We start from the raw sequence: 12,979 nt of genomic DNA on the forward strand, positions 1-12,979 counted from the left end.
CATGCAGGTAGACCAGCCAGGAGGGAGTTGCAGTAGTCTAGGCGTGAGATGACGAGAGCCTGGACCAGAACCTGCGTCGCTTTCAGGGTCAGCTGGGGACGCATCCTCCTGATGTTGTGAAGCGTGTATCTGCAGCAGCGGGTTGTAGCAGTGATGTTTGCAGTGAAGGACAGGTTATCTAGGGTCACACCCAGATTCCTTGCAGTCTGAGTCGGGGAAACAACAGAGGTGCCGATGTTGATTGTTAGGTCAAGAGTGGGACAATCTTTTCCCGGAAGGAAGAACAGCTCAGTCTTGTCAAGGTTGAGCTTGAGGTGATGATCAGACATCCACTGAGAGATGTCAGCTAGACAAGCAGAGATGCGTGCGACGACCTGGGTCTCTGAGCGGGGAAAGGACAGAATGAATTGGGTGTCGTCAGCGTAGCAGTGGTAAGAAAAACCATGCGGGCTAATGACTGATCCGAGCGAGTTTGTGTACAAGGAGAAGAGGAGGGGACCAAGAACAGAGCCCTGAGGGACCCCTGTAGTTAATTGACAAGGGTCGGACTCGGACCCTCTCCAAGTAACCCTGTAGGTACGGTCTTTGAGGTATGAAGTGAGGAGGGAAAGTGCAGAGCCTGAAACTCCAAGTTCTTGGAGAGTGCGAAGGAGGATCTGATGATTCACCGTGTCAAATGCAGCAGACAGGTCCAAAAGGATGATGACAGAGGAGAGGGAGGCTGCTTTAGCAGTGTGCAGTTCCTCAGTGACAGCAAGGAGGGCAGTTTCTATGGAGTGACCTGCCTTGAAACCAGCCTGGTGCGGATCCAGAAGGTTGTTCTGATGGAGATAGCAGGAGAGTTGTCTAAAGACAGCGCGTTCAAGTGTTTTAGACAGGAACGGGAGGAGAGAGACAGGCCTGTAGTTTATAACATCAGACGGGTTGAGAGTGGGTTTCTTTAGGAGAGGGTTTACTCTTGCCTCCTTGAGACTGTTTGGAAAGTGACCAGAAGTTAGAGAAGTGTTGATGAAATGGGTGAGAAACGGTAGAATATCAGGAGTGATAGTCTGAAGGAGGTTTGAAGGGATAGGGTCCAGAGGACAGGTGGTAGGGCGGGCAGAGGTAATGAGGGTAAGAACCTCACTTGGAGAGAGAGGGGAAAAGGAGGTCAGTGTGTGGGTGAAAGGAGGGTCTGGTGACCCAGCGGTGAGTAGAGGTGAGTCAGAAAAAGAAGAGCGAATATCATCAACCTTTTTTTCAAAGTGGTTAACAAAGTCGCTTGACAGAAGGGAGGAGGGGGAAGGGGCTTTGGGGGGGTCCAGGAGGGAGGAGAAGATGGAAAATAGTTGTTTGGGATTGGAATAGGAAGATTGGATCTTATCTTGAAAGAAAGTGCTTTTTGCCTGAGAGATCGAAGCAGAGAAAGAGGAGAGGAGAGCCTGATAGGTTAGGAGGTCGTCACAGTGTTTGGATTTCCACCATTTCCGCTCTGCTGCCCGAAGGACGGTTCTATTAGCACGCAGTGCATTATTTAGCAGGAGGGGACTGACGAGCCTGCCGAGATGTGAGAGGACAGAGAGAGTCCAGAGAGGATGAGAGAGTAGAGAGGAGAGTTTCTGCAGCAGAGTTTGGAGGCAGCAATTGGAACGAGTCAGAGGAAGGGAGGGCTGAGAGCACCGATGAGGCAAAGGTAGAGGGGGAGAGGGAACGAAGGTTACGGCGGACAGGTGCAGGATGAGAAGAGATTAGTTTGTTATGTTTGGAAAGGGGTAGAGAGAATGAAATGAAGAAGTGATCGGATGTGTGGAGCGGGTTTACAGAGAGGTTAGAAGTAGCGCAGTTCCTTGAGAATATGAGATCAAGGACATTGCCAGCCTTATGAGTTGGTGGGGACGGAGACAGTGAGAAAGCAAAGGCGGTTAACAGAGATGTTAGTTCGTCTATCTTCCCTGTCTGGAGGTTGAAGTCTCCGAGAAGTACAGCGGGAGGACCAGTTTCAGGGATGTGTGAGAGGAGATGATCTAATTCCTCCAAGAAGTCCTCCAAGTAGTCCCCCAAGGCGCCTGGTGGACGGTAGAGAACAACAATGGTTAATTGTATAGGATGGGTTACTGTGACGGCATGGAATTCAAAGGTGGAAGGAGTGAAGTTAGGTAGCTTGAAGAGGGAAAAGCTCCATTTGGGAGAGAGCAGGAGACCAGTGCCACCTCCTCTGCCAGTGGGTCTGGGTGTATGGGAGAAGGAATATGCTGTGGAGAGAGCTGCTGGGGTGGATGTGTTGGATGGAGTAATCCACGTCTCAGTGAGAGCAAGGAAATCCAGAGACTGCAGGGAAGTGTAGCCAGAGATGAAGTCAGCCTTAGGAACAGCTGACTGGCAGTTCCACAAGCCGCCTGAAACTAGATGTTGGATCTCAGTGGAGCATGTGGGATAGACGAGAGCAGGTCGGCTATATCGATTACAAGATACATGGGGCCAGTGATAATTGCGAGAAGACACATAAACAGGAATGGAGAAAATGCACATGATTATAGCATGAGGGGCTAAACAACCAAATAAAATAAAACACCAGCGATACTTAGCTCACTCAAAGTAGGATTTGCCTCCCTCGTGACTCTGTCTGACGCTGAAGCTGACGCTCCAGGAAAGTGCTACCTAAAATGGCCACGTCCCTTTAATTGGTTAACTCTCTGCAGCTGGTGGCCCTCAAAAGGAAATCTAGACTGGCTTCCTCCTGACTTGTTATTGTCTTTTAAGTCAATTACATTAAAAGTTATAAAGTTTAACCCTTAATACAGTTACACCTACTCAATAAAGCTCTTAGTATTCTACAAATGTTTAAATCAAAGTTAACCCTAGCAGTCAGTTAGTTCAGTTTTAAGGTTTCAGTCAAATTACTTGTTCCCAAGTTTCTGCCTGACAGATACTGTAGCGGTTTTGAGATTTGAAATCACAATTTCAGTCAGATCAACTACAGAGCATTGATACAGAGTACACACACTGAAACAGAGAAGTCTAAAAACAGAATGTTACTCACACAATTCTAGAAGTCTCCAGTTGCTTTCCTGTCAAAATCGAGTTGCAAACAAAAAGAGCATCTTCTCTATGCTCTTTTTGGTTGGATGCAAACTTGATTTCATTGTGTTATGTGTAATGACAATAAAGTTGAATCCAATCTCATTTAATCTAATTTTGACAAAATGAAAACATCTGCAGATGGTGCTCGTTTAAATTAAGGCCCGGGTGCCACTATTTTATTTCACCAATATCCTGGCATTCATTCCTCTCACATGCCAACTCGTAAATTCCTGCTGCCAATGTTCGGTTCTCCAAACTGGATATCAGCCGTTAGCCTCTCTGTTTGCTGCTGTCTCTTTTTAAATCAAGATTCCTAGGCACCTTTAGTATGTTCATGCTGCTGTTACCGGAGCCCCTTCATCCCCCCATCCCCACACAGTAATCAGTTGTATCATGTTATCAGCCTACCACTCTCAGCAGGATCATCAGCAACCACCTGCAGGGATCAGACTCCTTGGGGTGGATTTATCTTGCTGCCACTATGGCCAGGCACCCCTAGATTACAAATCCATCCGTATGAGTCGAAGCCTTTCTGTCAAGGCTTTACTATCACATTGAATTTGTTATAAAAAAGCTCTTAACCATAACCTCTCGTGAGTGAAATAAGTTATTCCAAACATCCTATGTGTAACAACTTTTATGGGAATCCATTAAATAGTGGTTGTGTTATTTCAACCCTGATAGGCTGACCAACCGCTACCCTGCTTTTGTGTCTAAAAATATAAACTTGTTATTAATATGACAGTAAGAAATGAATGCGCTGTTAATGGCCAACATGTCTGGGCAACACATTTCACAGTCCTTTGGTGGCAGAAGACTTAGATATTTCATGTGTTAGTGAGCTGCACGCGTGATTTCAGTGCCAGTATTACCGTTCTTCCAGCAGTTCAGCTCAGTCTCCAGTCTCTGAACAGTCTCCTTCAATAACCTGTTCTTCTCCTTTTCCTTTTCGTACTTCTTCTTCCACTGCTCTGCTGTGAGCTCAAGGTTCACAGATACAGTATTTCTGATGGTCTTGGCTCTAATTGGAGGGATGCAGGGAGAAACACCAGCAGAGAGTGAAGGAAGGTAACAGCGTGAGAGGAACAGGGTGTGAGCACCACATAGAAAAAGGGAGAAAGGAAAGTGTGAGAGAACAGAGAAACTGTCAACAAGCGAATTTCAGCCCTGGCTGCTCAATGAAAATGGGCTCGCATCTCATTAATTGGTATGCAAATTGGGTTTCAGCCAACAGTGTTTGATGGTACATGTAAGGAGAGGGAGGCAGGAATCCAAACTGTAAAAGCCCTTCAGACCTCTTAAAACACATCAAAATATAGCAACATACATTTCATAAGAGGAGAGAGTACAGTATGTGAGCATAAATTATTTCTCAAACGTGACGCATGAAGATGGCATCACAGAGTTAAACATTCATGATGCTACAGCCACAGCACTCGGCTGTGAAACTCACATCATTGGCTATCACTTCATTTCACACTTCAGTGAAAAAACACTGTGGTCCTCCATTCATTTATTCCCTTCGATTAGCACAACAAACAGCCTTATCTCAAGTTGTGTCATTGCATCAGAAATGTATTTGGGTAGTGCAATGCTGATAATCAATCATCAGGTGATCATAAAGTCAATGTTGGTGGCTACACAAACCTGTATATTTGTGGACCTTTATCTCAAATAATACACTTGCTACGTTGATAACGGGAAAGTTTGACAAATATTTGTCATATGTCATGACATTTAATATATTTAATATCACGTCATCATATTTTTGGTGTCATATTGATTTTGAGAAAGAGATTAATTGCGGTGTTAAAAGCTACTGTGGCTGGCAGAGGGAGATATCTGCTCCATCATACATTATTAATTTCAACCAACACTCTTGTTGAGAATGGAGATGGGTAAGGATGCTTTTTTCACAATCTTTCTATCTGATTTTTTTGTGTTGATTGTGAGCAATAGGAGCGGAGCGTTGACAAGCAAAACAAATCTTTGCTTCTGTGAAAGCATCTTGCCCTTAAGTTGACTAAATAAATATCTTTAAGCATTCCCAGCACGATCAGAAACCACACGAATAGCATATCAGAGTTGAACACATTTCAGCTGAAAAACATTCCAACAGCTGCAGCTGAGCGAGACAGAGATGCACAGTGCAGCAGCACAGCGCTACATAGCAGAAAGCTCGTTACCGTTGGCCGAACATCAGGGTGGATTTGGTCTCCACATCATTGTAGCTGGACGGAGAGCAACAGATGAACATGGTGGTGCGACAGTTCCCGCCCAGTGAGTCCTGTAAGATGCGAGTCATTTTGCTATCACGGTACGGCACGTGAGATTTCTACAAAGACACAACGAGAGGAAGAAAGAACAGACAGGTAGAATAGGATTAAAAGCCTCTGGAGGACATCCTGAAATGCTGTTACATCTTGCAGATGTTTTCTTCTCAAAAACAAAAAACGTGTGTGGTGAGCATCAGTGGAGAACAAAGAAAGAAGAGATTTCTCTCCATTTTCTGATTCATTCACATTGTTCCCTTCCTTTGTATTGCCTTCAAAAATACATTTATGTCCTCACCCATGAATAAAGAATGAATACCAGTAGATTTATGAAGTGTTTTTGAGGTGTTTACAGTCTATAAACCAATCCATCAGGATTATAGGGATACCTGAGCGTCCTGAGTTATATAATAACAGCATATTTTGTATTACTATGATGGACTGTAGAGTTGGCAGGAAAGACTGTGTGAATTTTCGAGTTGAGTAAGGTGACATGTGGAAATAAGTTACAAGCAGTAACAGTGTTATTGATAATGGAAGACAAGAGTGTTATTATTATAAGATTCTGCAGAACCACTATTACTATAAATGTATTTTACCTCTATTGTCAATATTTTTTTTAATTCTTGTTTTCTACAACATCTTCACATGACAAAGATGGTAGTGTTAACATTATAAAAAAAGATTGTTGTTATGACAAATATAATATGATAAAAGGAACAGTTTGATATTTTGTGACATTCGCATGAGAAGAAATTCTGAAAGCGGTATCATTTACTCTCCTAGGGACACTTGTCTTATTTACTGTGTGTAATTTGCCTGGGATCGACCTTGAACACATTTATAATGTTCCAATCTAATTCCTTAAGGTAAGATTCAATTTAAGAAAAATTATGTTAAGCGAAACACAAACAATGAATTAGACAAGTCATAGGCAGCTACAATTCTTTAGCAGCCTGATAGAAAAGATAATAATATAAAAAGTGTCTCCACTGTACCGTTCCCTCGGCCAAGGCTGAGATGACGTTCCCCAGCGCCGACAGAGACCTGTTGATGTTCTTGGCCTCATCCAGCACTGCTCCCTCTGCACCTGTCTTACTGACCTGACACAGATACACACACACAGGAGGAGTTAGGTAAGTAAGTACTTAATCAGCATACAAATGTCAATGGGAAAACCACGTTTATTTGTATGTAATGTTTTATTTCCAAAGTCTTGCAGTCACTTTTAATTTCCTGGAATAAAAAACAGAATTCGCAAGTTTCCAGGAAATAACTTTGTCATTAGAACTTATTGCAGGGAAAATCTGGTACTTGTTTAAGGGGAAATGCAATTAAGTACAAATTACAGTGAAAAGCAGACAGTGATCAGCTGGTACACTACCAGTTACTCAATTATGATGAATTGCCAGCTGAACCAAAGGAAGCCTTTAATCAATACACAGCAGTTCAGCTGAGCATGCATGTGAAATGTTACGCAAGCATACACACTTAAGTAAACTTGAACAACTGTCTCAAAACTTTTAACCATGTTCCCGATATTAAGTCATTTAAATTACATTTGTCTTTTTGGGGAAAACAGAATGATGCAAATGAAAGACCTGTAAAAGGAAGCATTCATCCATTCTATTGTCAATTGTTAAAATAGCATGAGAAGCTTTTAGAAGGTTTATGCCAAAAATACTGAAATAGGAAAGTCACGCCGTGTTATAATCGTCATGGGATACAATTATTTATGGCGAGATAATGAGGAGCTTAATTATAGAAGAGAGCAAAGTATATGCTATGTTAGCCTTCTGTGAAGCATGTACCAGCTTCCTGTTCAGTCAATAATATTTTGTCTGAGTCTTAGAAGTTATTGGAGCTCAACCATTTCCTCCTTCACCTCCAGGGATGACCAAAACAACTTACGGATGCAGCACCAGCACTTATTAACTCCAAACAGCTGCTGTCAGCATCTATCCAGATCTTCTCCTCTAAGTGCACCCAGTTCTTGCATCAACAGTAGACTACAGCTAGGTGTCAAGGGTCATGTTCTGCCCTGTCTTTAAATGGTTTTAATCCGTTTTTAAGAGAATGTCATGGAGATAAAGGGATTTATGGATGGTGCAGTGATTTCATCTAAAAGGCCTTGGAACAAGCACACACTTAGTTGTTGGTGGCTCCTCTCAATTTGACTTCTGTCTCGGCCGAAAAACCTCCTTTAAAGCTTTTCTGAACCAATAAAAGCAGAGTTTATCATTTCAAAGAAGAACAAAGTTTTTGTCTCTATCAGCTAAACTGATTGCATTGCTTAAAATGAACACACACTAACCCTGATATTGCATCAGCGACGGACTAAACCCTCTCAGGCAGATTCTTTTTAATGTAGACTTCAATAAAAACAAAGTGCAGTGCTATAAAGTGAGTGCTTTAAAATGCTTTAAAGTTCAGAGCTTTACTGCATTGTTTATCTGACTCTTTGATGTCTGAAAAACACGTTTTGTGAGAAAAGGCTTCTGGTCCCAGTGTTGCAAAAATCCTGCTGACGGTGAATGTTGAGAATTGTTTGCCGTGATAAGCCCTACTTTTAATGTTTCAGAAAGGAATCCCCATTTGTCCTACCTTCTCACTCCCAGCGAGGTCCACCAGGTACAGCTTCCCACACAGCTTCTGCTCTGTCTCCACGTTTTCTTGTTTGATGTTTATCAGGAAGATGCTGTGACTGCGGGAACTGTGCTCATTCATGTCTAAAGTGTAAAAAGGAAGGAGAGGCTTTAAATCACACTCTTTATATTGAACGTCATTCAATTCATCACTTCCCATCGACAGAGTTGTTACAGTAGATGTTCCTTTTGCACCTCATCATGCTTTTCTCACCTTTGCACCTTGAAGTTTTCATACTTTCACTGTGAAAAATAAATCTCACACAAAACGTCTGACAGAGTGAGTGTCAGGACATAAAGAAGATCAACAGCGTGACTCACTGGTGACAGCAACGTGACGGCTGGCCTTCCCTTCATCTATCACATCCATCACTTCCTCGGGACTCGTCACAAAGCGCTCCGTGCAGCCCTTAGTGAAGAGAAGACGTGCAAACATTTATATGTGCTATAAAAATAACCATACACTCATACAGCACATGTACCAACAAAAATACTGCATCTGCTGATGAAATCATTTTAATTTGCACAATATATAAACACAGACACACGAACATGAAAATGGTTTGACATTAACTTTACTTCAAATCTATAACTTTGAAATGTATAGCACTGTTTTGTCATTTTGGGAAATGTGCACATTTGCTTTCTGGAGACTGAAGTAATTTTTAACAAATCCAACCTACCAGCATATTATATTTGTTTGTTTTAAACACACAAAATCAAAAATGTGGAATTATGGAATTAAACACATGCAACCATGGAAACAAGTGAAAGGGAGTTACTAGTCCAATAATTGTCTCAAGTCATTACCTAATTTCAACATGAGTTTGCATAGATTAAACAAATCCAAGATATAATATGTTACATTTTCTTTAAAAGTGCTGGTTGGCTAATCTTGACAAAACCCTTAAGCTAAAGCAAGCTAATCGGCCGCTGCCTTCTTGGTTATATTTAAAAGAATATATGAAAGCAGTATCAAAAATCATTTTACTTTCCAACAGAAGGTGAATAACTGTATTTCCGAAAATGTCAAACTACTGTTTCCTTTAAACATAAACTATAAATACACAGTAAAAGGAGAAAACTCAAACTGAATCATGTCAAACGGCTGCTGACTCACCTTCACGTAAGGAACTCTGTGTTTGTCTTCATGCACCGACAAGTTGGTTTTGGTCACTAGGATTTGATAAAAAGAGGTCATTGTGTTACCCAAAGCATTATCTGCGTGTGTACATGTGAGAGCAAATAAGCATCTGCATGTGAATGTAGACCTGACTATGTTCTCTTAGTGAGTCAGACTGTGCTAATGCTGCATGAAAAAAACATGTCACTCCATCTATGAACGATATTTATGGAACTGAACTTTTCTCGTCGTTGAGAGGTTAAGAAGATGACTCTGCTAATGTCAGCTAATAAAATGAAAAAAACACTATTGCCTGAGTGTCTGCATTAATCATCTCACATTTTAAAAGTCATATAATGTTGTTGATTTTTTAACTTTCCCTTGATTTTGGAGACCGTTTTTCCCCTGGAGACTGTGTGCTTGTGAGTGTCCGTGTCATTGTGTTTTATCGCACTACAGCCACTTTCTCCTCTTGGGAAAACCTCCACAGGGTGTTGTTCTCGCTTCATCTCACTTGTTTTCTTCTGTTTTGATGTTCATAGCTGTATGTTCCTCAGCTACTGTGAGCTTCCCTGCATACAAATGGCGGCTTTTGCCACTGTCTCTGGCTCGATTAAAGATGTAATCACAAGGATGCTGCCTACAGCTCCCTGTCCAGGCCTCTCCATCATTTCACACTGGTTACACCTCGTGATAGGACTATGAACTTCAATCTTGTGCTGCTTTCGTGTGTAATAACTAAACCCCCCACCCTGTTTCTATTATTTGAAGCAAAAAAGTATAAGAAAAAGCAGGGATACATTAAAGAAAATGTGCTTTCCATAATAAATTCATAACGATATAGACTCAGTTTGTTATGTGTTACTGTAACCTATTTGCTTTTTTTGAGTCGAACGCTCCAAGCTTGCTCCCTTTGTTCTGATTAATGGTCAATGAGAGCTTATTTTTTATTTATTAAAAAAGCAAGCTAATCACCTGCTGCCTGCCTGGTTATATTTAAAAGAATATATGACAGCGCAGCAGCATCAAAAATCATTCAAAAAATAAATTGAATAACTATATTTCATAAAATATCAATCTACTGTTTTCTTTAAACGCACACCCATAACACAATACATTCATAATGATATAGACTCAGTATGTTATGTGTTACTGCAGTTAACCTATTTGTTTTTTTTGTCGAACGCTCCAAGCTTAGCTCTCTTTGTTGTGCTTAGCTTATTTCTTGCACAATGTTGCAGTAGCTGTGAATAAATGTCCTTGGTTTGTGTCGCTATAAGTTTTAGGCACTATTATCAGGCCTGAGTTTTGTCTGAAGTGTTCCTCTCAGGCTGAGAGCCCAAACACCCTCCATTAATAAGGCAGGTCAGACAGGATGTAACCTCTACAGTCAAACACTGGCAGCATGGCTGTTTTTTCTCTCCTCTCTTTTCTCATTAGGATTTTGGCAGCAAGATAGTAAGTGGAAAAACATGATTTCAAAAGTGAAATGTCCCCCACTCCCCCAAAGACATTACACCCTTAATGAAAATATTATTATTATGCACCAAGGTGTGGCTTACATGTTTACATTTCCCACTGTGTATCGCAAGGGAACTGTACAGTGTTAATAAATGTGTGATGTGTTTTCACTAGGAAGTGTTTGATGCATGAACACACCATCCAGCAGGTCTCGTATCTTATCCATATAGATCTCGAAATAGGAGACCTAAAACAAAGCAAAAAAACATTAAGCAGGTGATCTATGGAATAAAGAGGAGGAACAGAAAAAAGAGATTCTCAGAGAAAGGAAGTGAGGGAGGATCATTGTGAAAATATGCAAAATGATGTTGCAGTAATCTGTATTCCAGTGGGTGCAGCTGTATTATCCTCTAAGACTGTTGCATAAAGGGGAAACAGCACAACACATGTAGAAGCATTTTCAAGGTTTATACATCATGATGTATTGATGCGTGGCGGTTTCCACACGGCAATCCATGTGAGGATTATCTCAGAGACACAGGCTGTATTCCCTAGGTATCACAGAGTAAAATAGAGCATGTTCATCCCTGGGAGACAAGTGTGCAATCTACTGTACGCATGAACAAACGTGCACACACATGGAAATTCAAACCAACCTTTATGTGAAATTCTAGGTTCTCATCCATAGCAAATATATGTTCAAAAATGTCCTCTGCGATCCGGGGGATGATTCCCATTCCCTGGGGATCATGAAGGTTCCCCTACGAGAAGAAAGAGTCGATAACAGTATATGTGAATAAAAAGAAGGATAAATGCAGACACTGGGATGAATACAGTGAAGAGAAAAGTAAAATAAAGAAGAGCAGAGACGCTTTGACTTTAAAAAGAACAGGGTTATTGCCCAGAGGGAGTTGTTAAGGAGGTTAGTTCCCACCAAAGGCTGGGAAAGAGAGATAGTGAGCAGTGACAGTTATGGAGGGAGATGTACTGTCAGAGGAGAGCATGGGAGAATATAAAATACAAATGTGTGTGTGCCTGTGTGTGCCTTTTGAATAATTTAGTGATGCTGTACCTCCATGGTGTGTGTTTTTCCAGAGGACGTCTGCCCATAGGCAAATATAGTCCCATTGTATCCACCCAAAACATCTATAATGAGAAAAGATCACACAAAAAACAAGAACAACATTTTAGAAATAAGGGATGGTGCAAAGTAGTTGTGATGAATTTACATAATTGGGATAATCTTGAACATCCTCACATGAGTAACTTTAAAAAAGCTGTCTGGATCGATATTATGGTAAAGAAGTGGAAAATAGAGCATGATTAAGAAACTCACACAATGTTGCTATTTTTTATTTATGTAACCTTTGCCAATGCAGAGACCTCATTATGTACAGTATGATAACCTCATTAAAGACTGCTCGAAAATAAATATATATACATTTAATGATGTGTGTCTGTTATACAGACAAATATAATTACCTGTTTCCTTACTATATGTAAGGTAAAGCAATTTTATGATATTATTGCCATTTTAAGAGTTTTAAACTTCTGATTATCAGGATCATTTCATGCAAGTCAAAGTTATTTTGTCAAGGATGTAACATTTTCACATCATACAGTACCATGCCTACAGTGGAAAAGAGTATTGGTATAAGAGTGCCAAACTAAAATAAATCTAACAAATATGTTTGGCCCCCAAAGACAGGTCAGACTGAGCCACATAAAGACTGTGTGCACTGAGAGGTGTACGCAGCATTTAGGTTTGGTTTGTTGCTGAACGACCTCAGTGGCTGCGCACAATAAACAACATCATACTAGGGCTGAACGATAAATCAGTTTAAACAAAAAAATGTTTTACATTTAAATAAATATTATTTTTTTTTTGCCAAAATCCTTCTGGCCCACATTTGTAAATGTTCCGGCCACTCCCTTTTTCTTTTTTTTTGCTTACCTAAATCCTACCGGCCTACATTTGTAAGTGTTCCAGCCACTACCTGGAGGGGTGTGGCCCACACCCCACTGGGCTGGGCCGTTTTGATAGGCTACCTATGTTCTATCTATCAGTTTCACTTTCACACATGAGTGACTGAGAGACCTAGCTGGCAGTTGCCTACAGATGGATAAACAAGCTCCAAAGCGTAAAGGCGTTTTTGTATTGTGTATACAGTATTGTAGCGAGCCCTGGGTTCAGAGGGAGGGGCTTGCATAGGGGGGGGGGGGGGGGGTGGCAGGGAAACGGGGTTCAGGGGGAGTGGCTGTACCCGTAGGATAGAAAAGGGGGAAGTGACGTCTGACTCAGAGGTCGCGCGGCTGTGGAGAAGAACGTGTTGCCCACATTCTGTTCCTGAGTTTAGGCTAGTTAGCTAGCAGGTTTATTGTGTTGGGTGCAGTCACTTTTGCCTCCACTTGCTGTT

At 41.3% G+C, this 12,979-nt stretch overlaps 1 protein-coding gene across 2 annotated transcripts in view; it reads right to left on the minus strand.

Annotated features, from left to right (window-relative positions):
• kif5ab (kinesin family member 5A, b) overlaps window positions 1-12,979 on the minus strand; it is an 82,324-nt gene that overhangs the window by 29,543 nt on the left and 39,802 nt on the right. For both annotated transcript variants that reach the window (XM_034198390.1, XM_034198389.1), the window contains exons 3-11: window positions 11,635-11,708; window positions 11,219-11,323; window positions 10,761-10,809; window positions 9,099-9,154; window positions 8,300-8,387; window positions 7,938-8,062; window positions 6,332-6,436; window positions 5,247-5,395; window positions 3,933-4,081 (exon numbers count right to left, since the gene is read on the minus strand). In XM_034198390.1, the coding sequence (XP_034054281.1) occupies window positions 3,933-4,081; window positions 5,247-5,395; window positions 6,332-6,436; window positions 7,938-8,062; window positions 8,300-8,387; window positions 9,099-9,154; window positions 10,761-10,809; window positions 11,219-11,323; window positions 11,635-11,708 (900 nt within the window). The remainder of the gene's footprint in view (window positions 1-3,932; window positions 4,082-5,246; window positions 5,396-6,331; window positions 6,437-7,937; window positions 8,063-8,299; window positions 8,388-9,098; window positions 9,155-10,760; window positions 10,810-11,218; window positions 11,324-11,634; window positions 11,709-12,979) is intronic.

Source organism: Gymnodraco acuticeps, unplaced genomic scaffold, assembly GCF_902827175.1.
Source record: "Gymnodraco acuticeps unplaced genomic scaffold, fGymAcu1.1, whole genome shotgun sequence".
NCBI lineage: Eukaryota > Metazoa > Chordata > Actinopteri > Perciformes > Bathydraconidae > Gymnodraco > Gymnodraco acuticeps.